At 50.5% G+C, this 25454-nt stretch overlaps 1 protein-coding gene across 1 annotated transcript in view; it reads left to right on the forward strand.

The window, feature by feature from the left end:
- Positions 1-25454, forward strand: part of MED13 (mediator complex subunit 13) — a 196762-nt gene that overhangs the window by 101419 nt on the left and 69889 nt on the right. The window contains exon 11 of the mRNA XM_075336235.1: positions 21242-21284. Within this exon, the coding sequence (XP_075192350.1) occupies positions 21242-21284 (43 nt within the window). The remainder of the gene's footprint in view (positions 1-21241; positions 21285-25454) is intronic.

Raw genomic sequence — 25454 nt, forward strand, 5'->3', positions numbered from 1 at the left:
TCATTGGGCGTTGTGATACCAATGTGATATGACTGAAATAATGTGTGATTAGATAGGAATCATAATCAAAAGATAGGAGTGATCCCAGATATTATTTGACCTATCAATAATTCAGTATCAAAGATATGTCCTTTGGATATCCAATTTCACTATGACCAAGGAATAAGATAATGAGGAAGTCACATTTACAGTTCCACTTACCGGAAACTTGTGGTTGGCTTAAAGACAGGTTTAAGGAAGCTTGCATATGAAATTTACGGCTCATTGCAATATTTCACTAACACTATGGTCAAACTGTGGTCGGCCAGTTGTCAACTGGCAGGATGTGCAGGAAATGTGCAGGAAGCTGCCGGTGCCCACAGCAGTTTGTGGTCAAGTTACATGAACATGACTCAGCTGTCACATGCTGGTGACCATTTAAACACAACCTACAAATTTTCCTATAAAAATACACCGGACTCGCTTAATGTAAGGGAAACCTTCCAGGACATTGAAGTGTACGCACTGCTCCTGTGATGCAAGATGCCATGTTGATTCCTTATCATTAACTCGAGTTCCCTCCGATGTGAAAGGATTGCTACAACAAACGGTAATGTTGATGCATATTTCTGTTATTGTATAAGTTTCTATGACTATAGTTCTAAATGCCTATGTACCATTAACTATTCATGTGCTATTAAAATAAATAGTATCTTGCTTTAAAGAATATTAGTATTCGTGCCTGATTAGGATATCAGTGAGCGCTTCGTAAGTACGGGCTTTCAGCCCCCTTTTTAGTAGAATTTAGCAAGACAGGCGTTTAAATGAGAATTGTACCCTCTTGGTTAATAAGACTAGATTTATGAAAATGAAGAGGATCCTATAGCTCAGAAGGACCCAATTGTTGCTTGATACGCCCTAGAAAGCTGTTGGCGGTTTCCAGGAATAATTATTTCTTCGGCGCTCCATTGGGAGACCCAGACGATTGGGTGTATAGCTACTGCCTCCGGAGGCCACACAAAGCATTACACTAAAAAGTGTAAGGCCCCTCCCCTTCTGGCTATACACCCCCCGTGGGATCACGGGCTGATCAGTTTTCAAGCTTTGTGCGAAGGAGGTCAGACATCCACGCATAGCTCCACTGTTTTTAGTCAGCAGCAGCTGCTGACTATGTCGGTTGGAAGAAAAGTGGGCCCATATGGGGCCCCCAGCATGCTCCCTTCTCACCCCACTTTTGTCGGGTGTTTGTTAAGGTTGAGGTACCCATTGCGGGTACGGAGGCTGGAGCCCACATGCTGTTTTCCTTCCCCATCCCCCCTCAGGGCTCTGGGCGAAGTGGGATCTTACAGGTCTCCAGGCACTGAGACCGGGCTCCATCCACAGACCCAGAGAACCTGCTGGATATGGAGCTGAGTATCGTCAGGGACAGGCCCTGCTACATTAAGGTACTCTGTGTCCCCGGGCAAGCGCGCACACACACACCAGCATTGCTGGGAGTGTTAGTGCGCCGGGGGCAACAGCGCGGAGCGCTCGTGCTATTATTCACTACAGCTTTGCTGAGTGACTTTATGTATTGGGAACTGCCGCGCCGGCCGCTGCTGGGTGTTTTTTACATTGTGGCGCGGCTGGGACTTGTGGTGCGCCGGGGACTTCCGCGCTGGCCGTGCACATGGACGGCCGCGCTTATTACTCGAGTCCCCGGCTTTGCGGCCTAGTTTTCGTTTCGTTCCCGCCTCCAGCCCTGCCAGTCAGGGGAGAGGCGGGACGCTGTACAGACAGTCAGCGCCGAGGGCTGGAGTCTGCTTTGCATTCTCCAGCCCCCTTCACTGGACACAGTGGGACGCCAGTTTCCCGCTCTTGTCTGGGGCACGCCCACGGCCCGCCCCTCTTCACAGGACGCCGGCAGCCATTCCTGCACGCAGTCCGAGCTGGGGAACGGAGACATGCTCTGGGCAACCAGTCACAGGGCTCTGGCGACCACACACCTGCGTTATAGGCGGGCGGTAAGCAGCACCTGAAGTGCTGACCCCACTAAATACCGAAGTGTCCATTTGTATTTTATGCTTGTATGCTATACACTGCACTGTAGGTCGCTATCTTTGGCTATATGCCCTCCTAGATGGCGAGATAACAGCAGCAAAAAAGCAAGGGTGCTAAGGCACAGGTTTTCTATGCTGCTTGTATTGCATGTGCTGAAGTGTTCATTTGTACTTATGCTTGTATGCTATACATTGCACTGTACGGTCGCTACTCTTGGCTATATTCTCCTAGAGGGCTGGACAACAGCAGCAAAAAAGCATGGGTGCCAAGGCACAGGCTTTATAGGCTGCTTGTATTGCATGTGCTGAAGTGTTCATTTGTACTTATGCTTGTATGCTATACATTGCACTGTACGGTCGCTACTCTTGGCTATATTCTCCTAGATGGCTGGACAACAGCAGCAAAAAAGCAAGGGTGCCAAGGCACAGGCTTTCTATGCTGCTTGTATTGCATGTGCTGAACTGTTTATGCTTGTATGCTATACATTGCATAGATGGTTAGAATACAGCAGCAAAAAAGCAACACAGGCTTTCTATGCTGCTTTTACTGCATGTGATACTGTTCCACCGGCAGGTTCCACTGACCCCCATTGTGTGCAATGCTCCCCTGTAGCACTTGGTCAGCCGGGGTCTCTACTAGAGGTGGCCAAAGGAACCACCTGTGAACCCTGTCCAGGGACAGGGACGGAGTTGCAGTTTCGGCTGATAGATTGTCATGGGATAGAGACTTTGCAGTCCAGACAGGCCATGGGCAATCTTGATTAATGCTCCCTGGCCACCCTCAGTTGGAACATAATCAGTGCTCCGGGGGGGTCCCAGGCATTCCAGGGTGAAGGCTCTGACACGGACGACAGTCCCAGACAGCCTAAGCTAGCTCGCTGGGTGCGGCACTCGGCTTCATCACTGGTCAGGGTCCCAGCAGGAGGACTCTCTGTATGATGAGGCAGACGTAGCTGATCAGGGCTTTGGTCCTGACACCGCTCTCAATCCGGATACACCGGATGGTGACGCCATAGTGAATGAGCTTATAGCGTCCATCAATGGAATGTTGGATATTTCTCCCTCAGCTCCCCCAGTGGAGGAGTCAGCTTCACAGCAGGAGAAATCCTTTTTCAGTATCTCATGCGTATATTGAGTACTTTTCTGGCCACGCTGACTTCAGAGAAGCAGTTCAGAAACACCACGCTTACCAGATAAGCGTTTTCTCCAAACGTATTAAGGATACACGTTATCCCTTCCCCCTGACGTGGTAAAGCGCTGGACCCAGGGTCCAAAGGTGGATCCCCCAATCTCCAGGCTTGCGGCTAGATCCATAGTTGCAGTGGAGATGGGACTTCACTTCAAGATGCCATTGACAGACAGATGGACCTCTGGTTGAAATCTGTCTGTGAAGCTATCAGCGTGTCGGTTGCTCCGGCATTCGCAGCCGTATGGGCACTCTAAGCTATTTCAGCTGGTCTTGCGCAGCTGGTCTTGAGCACATGTACATCTGTGCCGCAGGTGGTGTCCTTAACCTCGCAATGTCTGCATTGCGACTTACCCTAGTAATGCTGTCCTGGGGGGACAGTCGAGGTTTCGGTCCTTCCCAGGCTCGGGCAGGTCCCAATTGTCCTCGTCCAAAAGGGCTCAAAAGGCTCAGAGGGGCTCAGATTCCGGCCGGGCTCAATCACGCCCAAGGAAGGCAGCCGGAGGAACCGCTACCAAGGCGGTCTCCTCATGACTTTCAGCTCTCTCTCTCCGCATCCGCGGTTGGTGGCAGACTCTCCCGCTTGGCGACATTTAGCTGCCACAGGTCACAGACCGGTGGGTGAGAGACATTGTGTCTCACGTGTACAGGATAGAGCTCTGTTCTCGTCCTCCGGCTCGATTCTTCAGAACTCCCCCCCCCCCCCCCCACCGAGCCGATGCTCTTCTGCAGGCAGAAGGAGTGGTAATCCCTGTTCCTCTTCAGGAACAAGACACGGTTTTTTCCTCCAATCTGATTGGGGTGCCAAAAAAGGGTGGCTCTTTCCGTTCCGTTCTGGACCTAAAACTGCTCACCAAGCACGTGAAGGCCAGGCGGTTCCGGATGTAACCCTCCGCTCCGTCATTGCCTCAATGTCTCAAGGAGATTTCCTAGCATCAATAGACATCAGGATGCTTATCTCCACGTGCCGATTGCTCCAGAGCACCAGCGTTTGCTACGTTTCGTTATTGAAGACGAGCATCTTCAGTTCGTAGCCCTGCCCTTCGGTCTGGCGACAGCCCTACGGGTTTTCACCAAGTTCAGGGCAGCAGTGGGAGCAGTCCTGCACTCTCAGGGTCACTCTGTGATCCTTACTGGGACGATCCACTTGTCAAGGCACCCTCTCAAGAGGCATGCCAACACAGCCTGAACGTGGCGCTGGAGACTCTCCAGAGTTTCGGGTGGATCATCAACTTTTCAAGGTTAAATCGGGCACCGACCCAATCGCTGACATATCTGGGCATGGAGTTTCACACTCCCTCAGCGATAGTGAAGCTTCCGCTGGACAAGCAGCGTTCACTACAGACGGGGGTGCAGTCTCTCCTTCAAGGCCAGTCACACCCCTTAAGACGCCTCATGCAGAGGCAGTCACTTTCGCGCAGTTTCATCTGCGTCCACTTCAATGGGACATGCTTTGCCAATGGGTTGGGGAGTCGACGTCCCTAGAAAGGAACGTCTCCCTTCTCAGACGGTCAAGGACTCTCTTCAGAGGAGTCCATCCTTCAGATCAATGTTCTGGAAATCTGGGCAGTGTATCTTGCCCTGCAAGCCTTCCAGCAGTGGCTGGAAGGAAAACAGATCCGAATTCAGTCGGACAATTCCACAGCGGTGGCATACATCACCCACCAAGGCGGAACACGCATCGCCAAGCCTACCAGGCAATCCGGCGGATTCTGATGTGGGTGGGAGACAGAGCATCCACCATATCCGCAGTTCACATCCCGGGCGTAGAAAATTGGGAAGCAGACTTCCTCAGTCGCCAGGTCATGGACGCAGGGGAATGGCCTCTGCACCCAGAATGGTGTCAGGAAATCTGTAGCCGCTGGGGGATGCCGGACGTCGACCTAATGGCGTCTCGGCACAACAACAAGGTCCCGATTTTCATGGCGCGGTCTCACGAGCAAAGAGCTCTGGCGGCAGGCGCCCTAGTTCAGGATTGGTCGCAGTTCCAGCTACCCTATGTGTTTCCACCTCTGGCACTGTTGCCCAGAGTGCTACGCAAGCTCAGCTCCGCTTGCCGCCGCGCCATCCTCGTCGTCCCAGACTGGCCGAGGAGGTCGTGGTTCCCGGATCTGTGGCATCTCACGGTCGGCCAACCGTGGGCACTCTCAGACCGGCCAGACTTACTGTCCCAAGGGCCGTTTTTTCCACTGAATTGTACGGCCCTGAACCTGACTGTGTGGCCATCGAGTCCGAGATCCTAGCGTCTTCAGGATTATCTCAAGACGTCATTGCCACCATGAGACGGGCTAGGAAGCCGACGTCTGCCAAGATCTACCACAAGACGTGGAAGTTATTCTTATCTTGGTGCTCTGCTTAGGGAGTGTCTCCCTGGCCATTTGCATTGTCTCCTTTTTCCTCCCTTCCTGCATCTGGATTGGGAAAAGGTTTGTCGCTCGGCTCCCTTAAAGGACAAGTCGCAGCGCTGTCTGTATTCTTTCAGAAGCGCCTAGTACGACTTCCTCAGGTACGCACGTTCCTGCAGGGGGGTTATCACATTGTCCCTCCGTTCAAGAGGCCGTTAGACCCATGGGATCTGAACAGGGTATTAATTGCTCTCCAGGAGCCGCCCTTCGAGCCTCTGAGGGATGTTTCACTTTCTCGACTTTCACAGAAAGTGGCCTTTCTGGTAGCGGTCACGTCTCTTCGGAGAGTGTCCGAACTAGCAGCGCGGTCATCCAAAGCTCCCTTCCTGGTGTTCACCAAGATAAGGTAGTGCTGCGCCCGATCCCAGAGTTTCTCCCTAAGGTGGTATCCCCTTTTTATCACAATCAGGATATCTCCTTACCTTCCTTTTATCCATTTCATCGATATGTAATGGCTTTGCATTGTTGGATCTGGTGTAGAGCACCCAGAATCTACATTCCCGCACGGCGCCCCTGCGCCGCTCGGATGCACTCTTTGTCCTTGTCACTGGTCAGCGCAAGGGGTCGCAGGCTGCAAAATCCACCCTGGCTCGATGGATCAAGGAACCAATCCTTGAAGCCTACCGTTCTACTGGGCTTCCGGTTCCATCAGGGCTGAAGGCCCATTCTACCAGAGCCGTGGGTGCGTCCTGGGCATTACGGCACCAGGCTACGGCTCAGCAGGTGTGCCAGGCGGCTACCTGGTCGAGTCTGCACACCTTCACCAAGCATTTTCAGGTGCATGCCTACGCTTAGGCGGATGCCAGCCTAAGTAGATGAGTCCTGCAGGCGGAGGTTGCCTCCATGTAGGGAAGGGCTGTTTTTACAGTCCAAACTTGAGGTATTAATTTACCCACCCAGGGACTGCTTTTGGACGTCCCAATCGTCTGGGTCTCCCAATGGAGCGCCGAAGAAGAAGGGAATTTTGTTACTTACCGTAAATTCCTTTTCTTCTAGCTCCAATTGGGAGACCCAGCACCCGCCCCTGTTTCCTTCGGGATTTTTGGTTTGTTCGGGTACACATGTTGTTCATGTTGAATGGTTTCAGTTCTCCGATGTTCCTTCGGATTGAATTTGTTTAACCAGTTATTGGCTTTCCTCCTTCTTGCTTTTGCACTAAAACTGATCAGCCCGTGATCCCACGGGGGGTGTATAGCCAGAAGGGGAGGGGCCTTACACTTTTTAGTGTAATGCTTTGTGTGGCCTCCGGAGGCAGTAGCTATACACCCAACCGTCTGGGTCTCCCAATTGGAGCTAGAAGAAAAGGAATTTACGGTAAGTAACAAAATTCCCTTCTTTCCCCGGCAGCAGGATAGAAAAAAAACAACAAAGTGAACTGTACATACAAACAGCAGGTCCAGCACTGCCTGCGAGTGCTCCCTGTATTTATGGACAGGCTGCAGCAGGCAGGACCTCTAGGGAACAATTAATAATTCTTCCTGCCAAACCCCTTTTTAAAAGGTCCTTCTCAAGCCTTATCGCACCGTTCCCTTAGGCTGGTTTCACATCAGCATTTTTTTGCCTAACGGCAAAAAAAGGCAAACCGCATGTGACCGGATTTTGCCCTGATTTCAATGCATTTTCAATGGAATCTCGGTAAGATGCGGTTGGGTGCGGCACACATTGGATCTGTTGTTTAGCGTTTTTTTTACCCCTATCCCACAACGCAACATGTTGCGGTTTTGACCTTGGTCAAAAAACTGCATTTGAACGGATCTTGCAGCTGGAGCTGTAATGTATGTGAATGGGTGCCGGATCCCGCTTTTCAAATGCGGTTGCATCCATCATGAACGGATCCAGTTTGCCCTACAGAGCATGCTCTGAAGCTGCCTGGCGTGAACAGAGTCTCAGCTGATCACTCATAAAAGCCGGCTGCCAGCTGATCAGCCAGCAGTGGCTTTGATGAGCGATCAGCTGATCAGCCGGCGTGCGGGATTTGTGAGTGATCAGCTGGCAGCCGGCTCTTATGAGCGATCAGCTGATCTCTGTGTCTCTCACTTTCACTCTCTCTCTCTCTCACTCTCTCTCTTTCTCTCTCGCTCTCATGGAGTCCCTAAGTGTGCTTATGTATTTATTTCTAATAAAGTATTTTTCTTTTTCGCTCCTAATTGGGAGACCCAGACAATTGGGTGTATAGCTACTGCCTCCGGAGGCCGCACAAAGTACTACACTTAAAAGTGTAAGGCCCCTCCCCTTCTGGCTATACACCCCCCCCGTGGGAGCACGGATCCTTCAGTTTTTTGCTTTGTGCGAAGGAGGTCAGACACGCACGCATAGCTCCACTGTTTAGTCAGCAGCAGCTGCTGACTATGTCGGATGGAAGAAAAGAGGGCCCATACAAGGGTCCCCAGCATGCTCCCTTCTCACCCCACTTTTTGTCGGTGGTGCTTGTTAAGGTTGAGGTACCCATTGCGGGTACGGAGGCTGGAGCCCACATGCTGATTCCTTCCCCATCCCCATTAGGGCTCTGGGCGAAGTGGGATTTTACCGGTCTCCAGGCACAGAGACCGTGCTCCATCCGCAGCCCCTGGAGAAGCCGCTGGATATGGAGCTGAGTATCGTCAGGGACAGGGCCCTGCTCCGTCAAGGTACTCTGTGTCCCCGTGCATACGCGCGCACACCGCAGCATTGCTGGGTGTGTTAGTGCGCCGGGGACAACAGCGCTGCTGCGCTTGTGCCATTTCCTCACTTCAGCTTAGCTGAGTGGGTAGACTCAGGGAGAACGGTCGCGCCGGCCGCTGGGACTGCGACGCGGCTGGGACTTGTGGTGCGCCGGGGACTTCCGCGCTGGCTGTGCATATATCACGGCCGCGCTTATTACTACAGTCCCCGGCTTTTGCGGCCTAGTTCGTTCGTTCCCGCCTCCGCACCTGCCAGTCAGGAGGAGGGCGGGACGCTGTACAGAGCATCAGCGCTGAGGGCTGGAGTCGTTTTTACATACTCCAGCCCTCACACCAGGCACAGTAGGACGCAGTTTCCCGCTCTTTGTTTGTGGCACGCCCACGATCCGCCCCTCTTCACAGAACGCCGGCAGCCATTCCTGCCTGCACGCTGAGCTGCAGAGGGGAGACGGGGAGACCCAGACACGGGATTCTACGGCCTCATACCCGCTGTTCAGCGGGCGGTAAGCAGCCCTCAAGGGCTCACCCCCACTTGTGCCGTTTGTATACTGAGTATTTTGTGTTGCAAATACTTTGTACTGTACGGTCGCTGGTGATTCTCGGCTATATACCCTCCTAGATTACAAGGAGGCAACAGCATGTCGTCCGCAAAACGCAAGGGTGCCAAGGCACAGACATTATATGCTGCCTGTACCGCATGTGGGGCTGCTCTACCGGCAGGTTCCACTGAACCCCATTGTGTGCAGTGCTCGGCCCCTGTGCAACTTGCACAGCCGGGGCCTCTGCTGGACGTGACCCAGAGTGTACCACCGGTGAATGCTGTCCAGGTGACAGGAACGGAGTTTGCAGCTTTTGCTGACAGATTGTCTATGACCATGTCAAGGATTCTTGAAACATTGCAGTCTAGACCAGTAACTCAGACCATGGACACTGTGGCATCATTGCTCCCTGGTCCCCCTCAGCTGGAACACTTCCAAGCTCCGGGGGTGTCACATGCACCCCAGGGTGACGATTCTGACTCGGACGACAGTCCCAGACAACCTAAGCGGGCTCGTTATGAGGGGCCCTCAACTTCGTCTCACTGGTCAGGGTCCCAGCGGGATGAATCTATGGGTGATGAGGCGGATGTAACCGACCAGGATTCTGATCCTGGGACCGCTCTCAATCTGGATACACCGGATGGTGACGCCATAGTGAATGATCTTATAGCGTCCATCAATAAGATGTTAGATATTTCTCCGCCAGCTCCTACTCAGGAGGAGGCAGCTTCACAGCAGGAGAAATTCCATTTCAGATATCCCAAGCGTAAATTAAGCACTTTTCTGGACCACGCTGACTTTAGAGATGCAATCCAGAAACACCACGCTTATCCTGAGAAGCGGTTTTCTAAACGGCTTAAAGATACACGCTATCCTTTTCCCCCTGACGTGGTCAAGGGTTGGACCCAGTGTCCCAAGGTGGACCCTCCAATCTCCAGGCTTGCAGCTAGATCCTTAGTTGCAGTAGAAGATGGAGCGGCACTTAAAGATGCCACTGACAGGCAGATGGAGCTCTGGCTGAAATCCATCTATGAAGCTATTGGAGCGTCGTTGGCGCCAGCTTTCGCAGCCGTATGGGCACTCCAAGCTATTTCAGCTGGGCTTATACAGGTCGACTCGGTCACACGTACATCTGCCCCGCAGGTGGCACCATTGACCTCTCAAATGTCTGCATTCGCGTCTTACGCGATTAATGCTGTCCTGGACTCTACGAGCCGTACGGCGGTGGCGTCAGCCAACTCCGTGGTTTTGCGCAGAGCCCTGTGGTTGAGAGAATGGAAAGCAGATTCTGCTTCCAAGAAGTGCTTAACCAGTTTGCCCTTTTCTCGTGACCGATTGTTTGGGGAGCGTTTGGATGAAATCATTAAACACTCCAAGGGTAAGGACTCATCCTTACCTCAACACAGACAAAACAAGCCCCAACAAAGGAGGGGTCAGTCTGGTTTTCGGTCCTTTCGAGGCTCAGGCAGGCCCCAATTCTCCTCGTCCAAGAGGACTCAAAAGGATCAGAGAGGCTCAGATTCTTGGCGGACGCAGTCACGCCCAAAAAAGACAGCAGGAAGAACCGTTACCAAAACGGCTTCCTCATGACTTTCAGCCTACTCTCTCCGCATCCTCGGTCGGTGGCAGGCTCTCCCGCTTTGGCGGCATTTGGCTGTCACAGGTCAAAGACCGTTGGGTGAGGGACATTCTGTCTCACGGGTACAGGATAGAATTCGTCTCTCGTCCTCCAACTCGTTTCTTCAGAACTTCCCCACCGCCCGACCGAGCCGATGCTCTGCTGCAGGCGGTGACCGCTCTAAAGGCGGAAGGAGTGGTGACTTCCGTTCCTCTTCAGGAACAAGGTCACGGTTTTTACTCCAATCTGTTTGTGGTGCCAAAGAAGGACGGGTCCTTTCGGCCCGTCCTGGATCTAAAGTTGCTCAACAAACATGTAAAAACCAGGAGGTTCCGGATGGAATCTCTCCGCTCCGTCATAGCCTCAATGTCTCAAGGAGATTTCTTAGCATCAATAGACATCAAGGATGCTTATCTTCACGTGCCGATTGCGCCAGAGCATCAGCGTTTTCTACGCTTCGTTATAGAAAGCGAACACCTGCAGTTTGTAGCGTTACCTTTCAGGCTGGCAACAGCCCCTCGGGTCTTCACCAAGGTCATGGCAGCAGTAGTAGCTGTCCTGCACTCGCAGGGTCACTCCGTGATCCCGTATTTGGACGATCTACTTATAAAGGCACCCTCTCAAGAGGCATGCCAACACAGCCTGAACGTGGCACTGAAGACTCTCCAGAGTTTCGGGTGGATTATCAACTTTTCAAAGTCAAATCTAACCCCGACCCAATCACTAACATATCTTGGCATGGAGTTTCATACTCTCTCAGCGATAGTGAAGCTTCCACTGGACAAGCAGTGCTCTCTGCAGACAGGGGTGCAATCTCTCCTGCAGAACCTGTCCCACTCCTTGAGGCGCCTCATGCATTTCCTAGGGAAGATGGTGGCAGCAATGGAAGCAGTCCCTTTCGCGCAGTTTCATCTGCGCCCTCTACAATGGGACATTCTCCGCCAATGGGACGGGAAGTCGACGTCCCTCGACAGGGATGTCTCCCTCTCTCAGGCAGCCAAGGACTCTCTCCGATGGTGGCTTCTTCCCACCTCATTGTCAAAAGGAAAGTCGTTCCTACCCCCATCCTGGGCGGTGGTCACGACAGATGCGAGCCTATCAGGGTGGGGAGCAGTGTTTCTTCACCACAGGGCTCAGGGTACGTGGACTCAGAGAGAGTCCACCCTTCAGATCAATGTTCTGGAAATCAGAGCAGTCTATCTTGCTCTGCGAGCCTTCCAACAGTGGCTGGAGGGCAAGCAGATCCGGATTCAGTCGGACAATTCCACAGCGGTGGCATACATCAACCACCAAGGGGGAACACGCAGTCGACAAGCCTTTCAAGAAGTCCGGCGGATTCTGACGTGGGTGGAAAACACAGCATCCACCATATCCGCAGTTCACATCCCAGGCGTGGAAAACTGGGAAGCAGACTTTCTCAGTCGCCAGGGCATGGACGCAGGGGAATGGTCCCTTCACCCGGACGTGTTTCAGGAGATCTGTCGCCGCTGGGGGATGCCGGACGTCGACCTGATGGCGTCACGGCACAACAACAAGGTCCCGGTTTTCATGGCACGGTCTCACGATCACCGAGCTCTGGCGGCAGACGCCTTAGTTCAGGATTGGTCGCAGTTCCGACTACCTTATGTGTTCCCACCTCTGGCATTGTTGCCCAGAGTGCTCCGCAAAATCAGGTCCGACTGCCGTTGCGCCATTCTCGTCGCTCCAGACTGGCCAAGGAGGTCGTGGTACCCGGATCTGTGGCATCTCACGGTAGGACAACCGTGGGCGCTACCAGGCCGTCCAGACTTGCTGTCTCAAGGGCCGTTTTTCCATCTGAATTCTGCGGCCCTGAACCTGACTGTGTGGCCATTGAGTCCTGGATCCTAGGGACCTCAGGTTTATCTCATGATGTTGTTGCCACCATGAGACAGGCTAGGAAACCATCCTCCGCCAAGATCTACCACAGAACGTGGAAGATATTCTTATCTTGGTGCTCTGCTCAGGGAGTTTCTCCCTGGCCATTTGCATTACCTATTTTTCTTTCCTTCCTGCAGTCTGGGGTTGGAAAAAGGTTTGTCGCTTAGCTCCCTTAAAGGACAAGTCTCTGCGCTATCCGTATTCTTTCAGAAGCGCCTGGCGCGACTTCCTAAGGTACGCACGTTCCTGCAAGGGGTTTGTCATATCATTCCCCCTTACAAGCGGCCATTGGAGCCCTGGGATCTGAACAAGGTTCTGATTGCTCTCCAGAAGCCACCTTTCGAGCCTATGAAGGAGATTTCCTTTTCTCGGCTTTCACAGAAAGTGGCTTTTCTGGTGGCGGTCACGTCTCTTCGGAGAGTGTCAGAGCTGGCGGCGTTATCTTGCAAATCTCCCTTCCTGGTGTTTCACCAAGACAAGGTAGTACTGCGTCCAATTCCAGAGTTTCTTCCCAAGGTGGTATCTTCCTTTCATCTCAATCAGGATATCACTTTACCATCTTTGTGTCCGCATCCAGTTCACCATTTTGAAAAGGGTTTACATCTGTTGGACCTGGTGAGAGCACTCAGGATCTACATTTCCCGCACGGCGTCTCTGCGCCGTTCGGATGCACTCTTTATCCTGGTCGCTGGTCAGCATAAAGGGTCGCAAGCTTCCAAATCCACCCTTGCGCGGTGGATCAAGGAACCAATTCTTCACGCCTACCGTTCTGCTGGGTTTCCGACTCCTTCTGGACTGAAGGCCCATTCTACCAGAGCCGTGGGTGCGTCCTGGGCATTACGGCATCAGGCTACGGCTCAGCAGGTGTGCCAGGCGGCTACCTGGTCGAGTCTGCACACTTTCACCAAGCATTATCAGGTGCATACCTACGCTTCGGCGGATGCCAGCCTAGGTAGACAAGTCCTGCAGGCGGCGGTGGCTCACCTGTAGGAAAGGGCTGTTTGACGGCCCTATCACGAGGTATTCTTTTACCCACCCAGGGACTGCTTTTGGACGTCCCAATTGTCTGGGTCTCCCAATTAGGAGCGAAAAAGAAGAAGGGAATTTTGTTTACTTACCGTAAATTCCTTTTCTTCTAGCTCCAATTGGGAGACCCAGCACCCGCCCTGTTTTTCTGAGGGTATTTGTTTTTCGGGTGCACATGTTGTTCATGTTAATAACTTACGTTCTCCGATATTGTTTATCGGATTGAATTTGTTTTTGAAACAGTTATTGGCTTTCCTCCTTCTTGCTTTTGCACTAAAACTGAAGGACCCGTGCTCCCACGGGGGGGTGTATAGCCAGAAGGGGAGGGGCCTTACACTTTTAAGTGTAGTACTTTGTGCGGCCTCCGGAGGCAGTAGCTATACACCCAATTGTCTGGGTCTCCCAATTGGAGCTAGAAGAAAAGGAATTTACGGTAAGTAAACAAAATTCCCTTCTTTTCTCTGTGCTGTCTGTCTGTCTGTTTGTTTGTTTTGTTTTTTTTGTTTGTTTTTTTTTGTACCCTTTATTGGAGATTCTTAATGGCTGGGTCAAACTTAGCCTGACATTAAGAATCTCTGGCAATTTGCAGCGTGGGGGGCCCAGAGAGCTTGGACCACCCTGCGCTGCGGATTCCAGTCCCCAGCTGCCTAGTTGTACTTGGCTGGACACGAAAATTAGGCGAAGTACACGTTTTTTTTTTTGTTTTTTTTTAATAATTTCATGAAATAATGAAAAAAAAAAAAGGGGGGCTTCCCTATATTTTTGGTTCCCAGCCGGGTACAAATAGGCAGCTGGGGGTTGGGGGCAGCCCGTACCTGCCTGCTGTACCTGGCTAGCATACAAAAATATGGTGAAGCCCACGTCATTTTTTTTTATTTTTTTTTTTTTTACCCCCAACTCTAGGGTTAGGGTTGTGTGTATGGGGGTTTTGTTTTTGTTTTTTTATTTGTTAATGAATTAAAAAAAAAAATAGACATAGGCTTCGCCCGTCAAGCACCCGAGCATTTTACTGCTCACTCATCCCTACTCCTGACCACACAGCCAAAAGAACAAGTAATCAAATCAGCTGACTCCAGTGTCGTACGATTACTTGTTCTGTGTACCGCTGCATCCATCACAGAGTGTGCTGGCTGTGAGGTCAGCTGAGTTCGGCCGGCACTGGAGTCAGCTGATCTGAACTCAGCTGACCTCACAGCCCACACACTCTGCGATGGATGCAGCGGTACACAAAACAAGTAATTGCACGACACTGGAGTCAGCTGATCTGATTACTTGTTCTGCTGGCTATGTGGTCAGGAGTTCAGATCAGCTGACTCCAGTGCCGGCCGAACTCAGCTGACCTCACAGCCCGCACACGCTGCGATGGATGCAGCGGTACACAGAACAAGTATCGGCCGACGCTGGAGTCAGCTGATCTGAACTCAGCTGAACTCCTGACCACACAGCCCGCACACTTGATCGGCAGCAGTGCATACACAGCGTGTGCGGGCTGTCACATCAGGAGTTCAGCTGACTCCCGATCAGCTGACTCCAGTGTCGAATGATAAATTCTGTGTCCTGCTGCATCCAGGATCCGGTAAATAACAATTGCGGTTGCACGCGTTGGACGTTTTATCTGCAGGATCTGGTGATATGCGCGCTGTGGTTTTTTGCCGGTAGGCAAAAAAAACCGCTGAAGTGAAACCAGCCTTACTCCTCCACCTCTTTGTGGCTGGGTCCTTTGGCTTATTCTGTAAATCTGTTTTTCTTCGGCGCTCTATTGGGAGACCCAGACGATTGGGTGTATAGCACTGCCTCCGGAGGCCACACAAAGCAATTACACTAAAAAGTGTAAGGCCCCTCCCCTTCTGGCTATACACCCCCAGTGGGATCACTGGCTCACCAGTTTTCTGCTTTGTGCGAAGGAGGTCAGACATCCACGCATAGCTCCACTGTTTGTAGTCAGCAGTAGCTGCTGGCTATATCGGATGGAAGAAAAGAGGGCCCATATGGGGCCCCCAGCATGCTCCCTTCTCACCCGCGGTGGTGCTTGTAAGGTTGAGGTACCTATTGCTGGTACAGAGGCTGGAGCCCACATGCTGTTTTCCTTCCACATCCCCTGGAGGGCTCTGTGGAAGTGGGATCTTGCCGGCCCCCAAGCCCTGGGGCCGGGCTCCATCCACAGACCCAGAGAACCTGCTGGATTTGGAGCGGGAGTGCCGTTCAGGGACAAGGCCCTGCAACTTTCAGGTACTCTGTGTCCCCGGCAGGCACGGACACTCTCAAGGCTTGCTGAGCGTTATAGTGCGCCGGGGACAGTAGCGCTGTGCGCTGGGGTTAGGTCACTGCAGCTTTGCTGAGTGACGTTACATGTTGGGAACTACTGCGCCGACCGCTACTGGAGCGGCGGCGCAGCTGCGACTTGTGGTGCGCCGGGGACTTTGCGCCGACCGCGCTTTTACGGCGGCGGCGCTTCTAACTTTAGCCCCCGGCTTCTGCGGCCTAGCGCCGCTTCGTTCCCGCCCCCACCCTGTCAATCAGGGTAGGGGAGAGACGCTGCTCAATAGGCAGCGCCGAGGGCTGGAGCTTTATTTACATGCTCCAGCCCTCTCACTAGGCACAGTGGGAAGCAGGCTTCCCGCTTTTCGTCTGTATACGCCCAGGGCCCGCCCCCCCTCTCCACAAGGACGCCGGCAGCCATTACACATGCGGTCTGGCTGGGGAAAGGCAGCAGGCTCTGGGAGACCCAGACTAAAGGGATTTCGGCGACCACACACCCGCTCCTAAGCGGGCGGTAAGCTGCACTTAGTGCTGGCCCCACTTGTGCCTCAGTGATATATTAGTGTACTTTTTTCTTGGTACCATATATATATATATATATTTGCACTGTAAGGTCGCTTCTTGGCTGGACACCCTGTACTGCTCTGAGGAGGCAGCAACATGTCATCCGCAAAACGCAAGGGTGCCAAGGCACAGGCTGTGTACACTGTTTGTACTGCATGTGGGGCTGATCTACCGGCAGGCTCCAAAGACTCACATTGTATGCAATGTTCAGTCCCAGTGACACTTCGTCAGCCAGAGCCTAATGTGGTGGTAGCCCAGGCTGAGACGCCTGTGAACCCTGCCCCGGTGACGGGGACAGACTTTGCAGTGTTTGCTGATAAAATGTCTGTGACTATGACAAAAATCCTGGAGACCTTGCAGGCCAGGCCAGTTGCTCAGGCCATGGACACTGCTGTGTCTATGCTCTCCGGTCCCCCTCAGTTGGAACTAATCCGTACTTCAGGGGGGTCTCAAGCATCACAGGCTGAAGTCTCTGACTCAGATGACAGTCCCAGGCAGCCTAAGCGAGCTCGCTGGGAAAGACCCTCCACGTCTTCACACTGTTCAGGGTCTCAGCGACAAGAGTCTCTCTGTGATGAGACTGAGGACGGTGACCAGGATTCTAATCCTGAGGCCCCTCTCAATCTGGATGCCCCTGATGGTGACGCCATGGTTAATGACCTTATATCGGCAATTAATAGGCTGTTGGATATTTCTCCCCCAGCCCCTTCTGCAGAGGAGGCAGCTGCACAGCAGGAGAAGTTCCATTTCCTATATCCCAAGCGTAAATTAAGTGCTTTTTTGGACCACTCTGATTTCAGAGAATCGATCCAGAAACACGACGCTCATCCAGACAAGCGTTTCTCTAAACGTTCTAAGGATACCAGTTATCCTTTTCCCTCTGAGGTGGCCAAACGCTGGACCCAGTGTCCAAAGGTGGATCCCCCAATTTCCAAGCTTGCGGCTAGATCCATAGTCGCAGTAGAGGATGGCGCTTCACTTAAAGATGCCAACGACAGACAGATGGACCTTTGGTTGAAATCTGTCTATGAATCTATCGGCGCGTCGTTTGCTCCAGCATTCGCGGCCGTGTGGGCACTCCAAGCTATTTCAGCTGGTTTAGCACAGGTGGATGCTTTCATACATCCAGCAGTGCCGCAAGTGGCGTCCCTAACTTCGCAAATGTCTGCGTTTGCGACCTATGCTATCAATGCTGTCCTAGAATCTACGAGCCGTACCGCTATGGCGTCCGCCAATTCTGTGGTTTTGCGCAGAGCCTTGTGGTTAAAGGACTGGAAAGCAGATGCTGGTTCCAAAAAATGCTTAACCAGCTTGCCATTATCTAGAGACAGACTGTTTGGTGAGCCATTGGCTGAAATCATAAAACAGTCCAAGGGTAAGGACTCTTCCTTACCACAGCCCAGAGCAAGTAAACCTCAACAGAAAAAGTGGCAGTCGAGGTTTCGGTCCTTTCGAGGCTCGGGCAAGGCCCAATTCTCCTCGTCCAAAAGGACTCAGAAAGAACAAGGGAACTCAGATTCCTGGCGGGCTCACTCACGCCCCAGGAAAGCAAATGGAGGAACCGCTTCCAAAGCGGCTACCTCATGACTTTCGGCCTCCTCCCTCCGCATCCTCGGTCGGTGGCAGGCTCTCCCGCTTTTGCGACATTTGGCTGTCACAGGTCAAAGACCGGTGGGTAACAGACATTCTGTCTCGCGGGTACAGAATCGAGTTCAGTTCTCGGCCTCCACTTCGGTTCTTCAGAACCTCCCCACACCCCAACCGAGCAGATGCCCTGCTGCAGGCGGTGGACTCTCTAAGAGCAGAAGGAGTCGTGATCCCTGTCCCCCCTCTCGAACGGGGGCGAGGATTTTACTCCAATCTCTTTGTGGTTCCAAAAAAGGACGGCTCCTTCCGTCCTGTTCTGGACCTAAAACTGCTCAACAAGCATGTGAACGCCAGGCGGTTCCGGATGGAATCCCTCCGCTCAGTCATTGCCTCTATGTCTCAAGGAGATTTCCTAGCATCAATAGACATCAAAGATGCTTATCTCCACGTGCCGATTGCTACAGAGCACCAATGCTTTCTACGCTTCGTGATAGGAGACGACCATCTTCAGTTCGTAGCTCTGCCATTTGGTCTGGCGACAGCCCCTCGGGTGTTCACCAAGATCATGGCGGCAGTGGTGGCAGTCTTGCACTCTCACGGACACTCTGTGATCCCTTACTTGGACGATCTACTGGTCAAGGCACCCTCTCAAGAGGCATGCCGACTCAGCCTGAATGTTGCACTGGAGACTCTCCAGGCGTTCGGGTGGATCATCAATTTCCCAAAGTCAAATCTGTCACCGACCCAATCACTAACGTATCTTGGCATGGAGTTTCATACTCTCTCAGCGATAGTGAAACTTCCGCTGGACAAGCAGCGGTCTCTACAGACTGGGGTGCAGGCTCTCCTTCAAAGTCAGCCGCACTCCTTAAGACGCCTCATGCACTTCCTCGGGAAGATGGTGGCGGCAATAGAGGCGGTTCCGTTTGCGCAGTTTCATCTGCGTCCACTTCAATGGGACATTCTCCGCCAATGGGACGGGAAGTCAACATCCCTGGACAGGAAGGTCTCCCTTTCCCAGACGGCCAAAGACTCTCTGCAGTGGTGGCTTCTTCCCACCTCATTATCACAGGGAAGATCCTTCCTACCACCGTCTTGGGCGGTGGTCACGACAGATGCGAGTCTGTCAGGGTGGGGAGCAGTCTTTGTCCACCACAGGGCTCAGGGTACGTGGTCTCAGCAGGAGTCCACCCTTCAGATCAATGTTCTGGAAATCAGAGCAGTGTATCTTGCCCTACTAGCCTTCCAGCAGTGGCTGGAAGGAAGGCAGATCCGAATTCAGTCGGACAACTCCACAGCGGTGGCATACATCAACCACCAAGGGGGGACACGCAGTCGGCAAGCCTTCCAGGAAGTCCGGAGGATTCTGATGTGGGTGGAAGCCACAGCCTCCACCATATCCACGGTTCACATCCCCGGCGTAGAAAACTGGGAAGCAGACTTCCTCAGTCGCCAGGGCATGGACGCAGGGGAATGGTCCCTTCACCCAGACGTGTTTCAGGAAATCTGTCGCCGCTGGGGGGTGCCGGACGTCGACCTAATGGCGTCACGGCACAACAACAAGGTCCCAACCTTTATGGCACGGTCTCGCGATCAAAGAGCGCTGGCGTCAGACGCCCTAGTGCAAGATTGGTCGCAGTTCCGGCTCCCTTATGTGTTTCCACCTCTGGCACTCCTGCCCAGAGTGCTACGCAAGATCAGATCCGATTGCAGCCGCGTCATACTTGTCGCCCCAGACTGGCCGAGGAGGGCGTGGTATCCGGATCTGTGGCAGCTCACGGTCGGCCAACCGTGGGCACTCCCAGACCGACCAGACTTACTGTCCCAAGGACCGTTTTTCCATCGGAATTCTGCGGCCCTGAACCTGACTGTGTGGCCATTGAGTCCTGGATCCTAACGTCTTCAGGATTGTCCCAAGGGGTCGTTGCCACCATGAGACAGGCTAGGAAGCCCACGTCTGCTAAGATCTACCACAGAACGTGGAGGATATTTTTATCCTAGTGCTCTGCTCAGGGAGTGTCTCCCTGGCCATTTGCATTGCCTACCTTTCTTTCTTTCCTGCAATCTGGGTTAGAAAAAGGTTTGTCGCTCGGCTCCCTTAAAGGTCAGGTCTCGGCGCTATCCGTCTTTTTTCAGAGGCGTTTGGCACGCCTTCCTAAGGTGCGCACGTTCCTACAGGGGGTTTGCCATATCGTACCCCCGTACAAGCGGCCGTTAGATCCATGGGATCTGAACAGGGTACTAGTTGCCCTCCAGAAGCCGCCCTTCGAGCCTCTGAAGGAGGTTTCACTTTCTAGACTATCACAGAAAGTGGCTTTTCTGGTAGCGATCACATCTCTTCGGAGAGTGTCTGAGCTGGCAGCACTATCATCCAAGGCTCCCTTCCTGGTCTTCCACCAGGACAAGGTTGTGCTGCGTCCTATTCAGGAGTTTCTCCCGAAGGTGGTATCCTCTTTTCATCTTAATCAGGATATCTCTTTGCCTTCGTTTTGTCCTCATGCAGTTCATCGGTATGAGAAGGATTTACATTTGTTAGATCTGGTGAGAGCACTCAGAATCTACATTTCCCGCACGGCGCCCTTGCGCCGTTCGGATGCACTCTTTGTCCTTGTCGCTGGTAAGCGCAAAGGGTCGCAGGCTTCTAAAGCCACCCTGGCTCGATGGATCAAAGAACCAATTCTTGAAGCCTACCGTTCTGCTGGGCTTCCGGTTCCATCAGGGCTGAAGGCCCATTCTACCAGAGCCGTGGGTGCATCCTGGGCATTACGACACCAGGCTACGGCTCAACAGGTGTGCCAGGCAGCTACCTGGTCGAGTCTGCACACTTTCACCAAACATTATCAGGTGCATACCTATGCTTCGGCGGACGCCAGCCTAGGTAGAAGAGTCCTGCAGGCGGCAGTTGCCTCCCCGTAGGGGAGGGCTGTCTTGCAGCTCTAACATGAGGTATTTCTTTACCCACTCAGGGACAGCTTTTGGACGTCCCAATCGTCTGGGTCTCCCAATAGAGCGCCGAAGAAGAAGGGAATTTTGTTACTTACCGTAAATTCCTTTTCTTCTAGCTCTTATTGGGAGACCCAGCACCCGCCCTGTTGTCCTTCGGGATTGTTGGTTTGTTTGCGGGTACACATGTTGTTCATGTTGAACGGTTTTCAGTTCTCCGATGTTACTCGGAGAGAATTTGTTTAAACCAGTTATTGGCTTTCCTCCTTCTTGCTTTTGCACTAAAACTGGTGAGCCAGTGATCCCACTGGGGGTGTATAGCCAGAAGGGGAGGGGCCTTACACTTTTTAGTGTAATTGCTTTGTGTGGCCTCCGGAGGCAGTGCTATACACCCAATCGTCTGGGTCTCCCAATAAGAGCTAGAAGAAAAGGAATTTACGGTAAGTAACAAAATTCCCTTCTTTTATGTATTGTGCTACACCTCTTCTGGGTAATGCTTCTTCATATGATATATCTTCTTTCTTTTTTGTTTTTTAGGCAGATGATGGAATATCCAATGCTGCTGTTTTATCCCAAGAAGGTAAAAATGCTATGTTATTATTCAACCCATCAGTTTAGCAAGGTTAGAAATGTAAAGTTGTCATCTACACATATATGCTTACAGTATTCATAGAAAATGCCCTAAAACAAGATAATATCCCAGTTCTCTTCCCAAATGTCCTTTTCTCTTTTTACGCCTTATATTACAATTAAAACTATGAACAATAAATAAATCATCTGTTTCCCTGGAGATTAGCCATATCTTCCTCCTTTTCATTGCATTGTCCTGCTTCTGGCTGTAAGACAAATGCCTGCAGCAGGAACCTCTCCCTCTGTCCTGTTTGCAGTACTGCAAAAATATTGAAAGAGAATCTGTCAGCAGGTTTTTGCTACCTTATCTGAGAGCAGCATGATGGAGGTCCTGAATCCACCGATGTATCACTTAGATTACTGTCTGCAGCTCTTCTGACACAATCAGAAGAGCTGAGAGAGCTGTCCTGCCCACACAAGGCTCTCTATAGAGATTGTACATTGACAGTGAGGTGTCAATCACAGCAAGGGGTGTGCAATCACTGCAATGATAAGCGTCCTGCTGCTTAAACATAGCAAATAAACAGCACATCAGACTGTGACAAGACAGGCAGCCCTGAATTTTCTGTGTTAACCCTTCAGCAAAAACTTTGTATAAGAGTGCATACAATGATAGAACCACCCAAAATCCCAGAAAGAACAGAACATCGATTATACTGAATCTTTTCTCTCATAGCTATAGATCAGTCTTCTCAGCCGTCCTCCTTTATAGCATGGTGCTGCAGATTGCTCTGTGTCCTCAGCCATTCTTCACTCTGTCACAAATCGGCAAGAAATGTAGTCTGTTTTCTCTTTTCTCCTTAGCAATATGACGTACGGTACGTCATAGGCCTGCTAACTGACTGTGATGCGGGCTCGCATGCCGAGCAGGCATCTTTCCCAGCACAATATGGCTGACTTAATCAGCCAATGTGACTTTAACATCCGTGGATGGAGTGAAGATCCGTCTGCCTCTGCTGCCCTGTTAAATCTCTGACAGTGGCTTTTAACATGCACCAGCAAGGGGGCGCATCATTCCACTTGCCCATCGCTACATGATTGCGGGGCATCAATGGGCTGTCATGACAGCTATTGGTCAGGTAAAGACCTGTGCTTGTCACTGATACTTCCATGAAAGCCAGTGTTTAGCTGTCGTTCATAGGAAACTGTGACTTTCGATATACATAGCAGTGCTAATGCACTGCTATGCACATCACAAACTATCAGATGACTACAGCTGCAAGTCCCCTAAAAAAACAACTTTCAAATATAGTTAAAAGTAAAAAAAAAAAACACAAGTTTAAAAAGCCCTCTTTTTGCCCTATTAAAAATAAAATAAAAATGACACATATTTGGTATCGCTGCATTCGAAAAGTCCGATCTATCAAAATACAAAAGAAATTATCCCAATTAGTGAACGGCGTAACAAGATCAAATTTAAACTTTAGAATTAAGTTTTTTTTTTTCTTTTTGCCTCCGCAACATTGCAATTAATGCCATAAGAGGCTATGAAAACATCCTATGTACCCCTAAATGGTATCTGTAAAAACGAATGAGCGCTCACACAGCCCCGTATCCCGAATATTGAATGCCTTACAGGTCTTGGAAAATTGTGACACGAGCAAATGTATTTAATTTTTTTATTTATTTTTTTTATGTATACAATTTATTGAGTCTATTTTCAACACTTAAACAGAAACACAAACATAAAATTAAATTACCCGTTTATGAAGTGGTTAACCGGAATCTGTCAGTAAACAATCTATATGGGCATGCAGGTGTTAGAAAGCTGAATAAATGATACCTTGATATTTGAGATTGCCAGTGTATGTAAAGCGCTGTGGAATTAATAGCACTATATAAATGAATAAATGTTAAGTTGTTATTATTTGAGATGCAATGTCAGAGAAATCCATGGTTTTCTTTTATTAAAATAAGCTGTTAAAGTCTATTGGCCGGACATGCATCTCTTATTATATTTTAAAGGGGGCCTTATTAGTGGGAGACATGTAATGACTGACACTGCTCTCATGATCACATGCAGCTCTGCAGTGAGATCAGAGGTAACAAACTACAGCAGAAGTGAACTTTGTCTCATTACAAACATTTGCAGCAACCCATGTCCTCCCTTAGTGCTGGCAGCTCTGCTGCAGAGCATGCCTAATAATAACAAACACAATACAGCAGAGTTAAACCTGGTCACATTTCCAGTGCTGTTAGCTCTGCTGTATTGCCCCTCCCCAATCCCCAAAATTAACTACAGCAGTTAACTTTGTCTCATTACTGTTAGCTCTGCTGTATTGTGTTTGCTCTTGTAATCACACCCCACTCAACAGTGAAATCAGAGGTGACTGTCAGTCATTACATGTCTCACATTGGTAGCACTATGCTTCATTTAAAATAAGCTTTTGAATCAGATATTCAGGGAGATCTTCCTATGACCCATAGATTTTAACAGCTTATTTGCATGTGAGAAACAGATTTCTCTGGAATAACCGATATCAAGGTATCCTTTTTAGTCCGTTTCCTATGACCTTCATTCCATGTACATGGCTTAGGAGGGTTGATCCTACTGACAGTTACCTTTTTAACCCCTTCACGACCAAGGACGTCCTTGGCAGTGTCTGTCTCTTTAATCATGCCCTCATTATTCCCCACATGTGTCTGCTGATCTGAAATGTATCCAATCCATCTGCACCTGTTGAACCCTTACAGTGGCTATGGAAAGTATTCAGACCCCTTTTAAATTTTTCACTCTTTATTTCATTGCAGCCATTTGGTAAATTCAAAAAAGTTAATTTTTTACTCATTAAAGGGAACCTGTCACCAGTTTTTTGCCCTATAACCACCACCGGGCTCTTACTGTATATACAGTATTCTAACATGCTGTATATAAGAGCTAACGCTGTGTACAACATAAAAATCACTTTATAATACTCACCTAAACGGTCGCTGTGTGGAGTTGGGTCATATGGGCGTCTCCGTTCTCCGGTGCGGCAGCTCCTCTTTCGGAGATCTTCGTCCTCCTTCTGAAGCCGGGGTGCATGATGCGTACTACGTCATACACACGCGCCACCATTGAGGTCCTGCGCAGGCGCACTACAATACTTTGATCTGCCCTGTATATAAGAGCCCAGTGGTGGTGGCCGCCGCTTATAGGCCCCAAATCTGGTGACAGGTCTCCTTTAATGTACACTCTGCACCCCATGTTGACAGAAAAAAACAGAAATGTAGACTTTTTTTTGCTAATTAAACAATAATATGGCTATATTGGCCAAAAAATAAAAAAAAGCTATGTCTCTTGGAAGAAGGGGAGGAAAAAAAACAAAACAGAAAATCGCCCAGGGGCGAAGGGGTTAAAGAATTCTGTGAATTTTCTGCATTTTCCTATAAGAAATATTGTGGGAAAGGTCGTCTCCTATCTGCTTGTCCTCTGTTTCTATGTTTAGTGTTACTGTAAGCATATATGTGTAAGATAACATTTTACATTAGGCGAGGTTATCTTGCTAGTTTTCTGAAAAAAAATAAATAAAAATAATATAAAAAAATTATATTTTATAACATATATAACTCTCCCTCAATGAATGTTAAATAGGATCAGTCAGGTATCCTGTGCCTCCCTAGTGGCAGCCTGTGATAGGGTGACGCCATTGTCCTCTATTTCTATGACTTGATTAAGAGCCCCACTTAAGTGTTTTTTGGGGGTTTTGTGTCTTCTTTTTTTTCTTTTTTTTTTGTCAGCGCTGAAGTGATGCTTTAAACCTACAGTAAGTCCCCTGCCCCTGGTTTTATACTTACCTTTTGCCATTTTCATCCTTTTATGATGTTGCTCTGGTCCACCTTCACCATTTTGTGTACAAAACTATCTGACTGGCCAGAAGTCAGACATTAGGTCACAAGATCTCAATGCAAGTCTATGAGAGCCAGATTGGGGCTCTCATAGATTTGCATTGAGTTGTGACTTTCGGTGCAGTCCATGGAGCAATGGAGCTGCCGGCAGGTCATAATCTGCCTGAGTCTGACGGGTGCTTGATGAAAACAGATAGACGCCAGAAGGGGAGTATAGGCAGGGGGCCTAAATTTAAAGCACCACTTCAACAGTGCAATAAAAAATGCCAATGTTTAAAGCTGGCTGCGTTCC

This window comes from Anomaloglossus baeobatrachus, chromosome 2 (genome assembly GCF_048569485.1).
Source record: "Anomaloglossus baeobatrachus isolate aAnoBae1 chromosome 2, aAnoBae1.hap1, whole genome shotgun sequence".
Classification (NCBI taxonomy): domain Eukaryota; kingdom Metazoa; phylum Chordata; class Amphibia; order Anura; family Aromobatidae; genus Anomaloglossus; species Anomaloglossus baeobatrachus.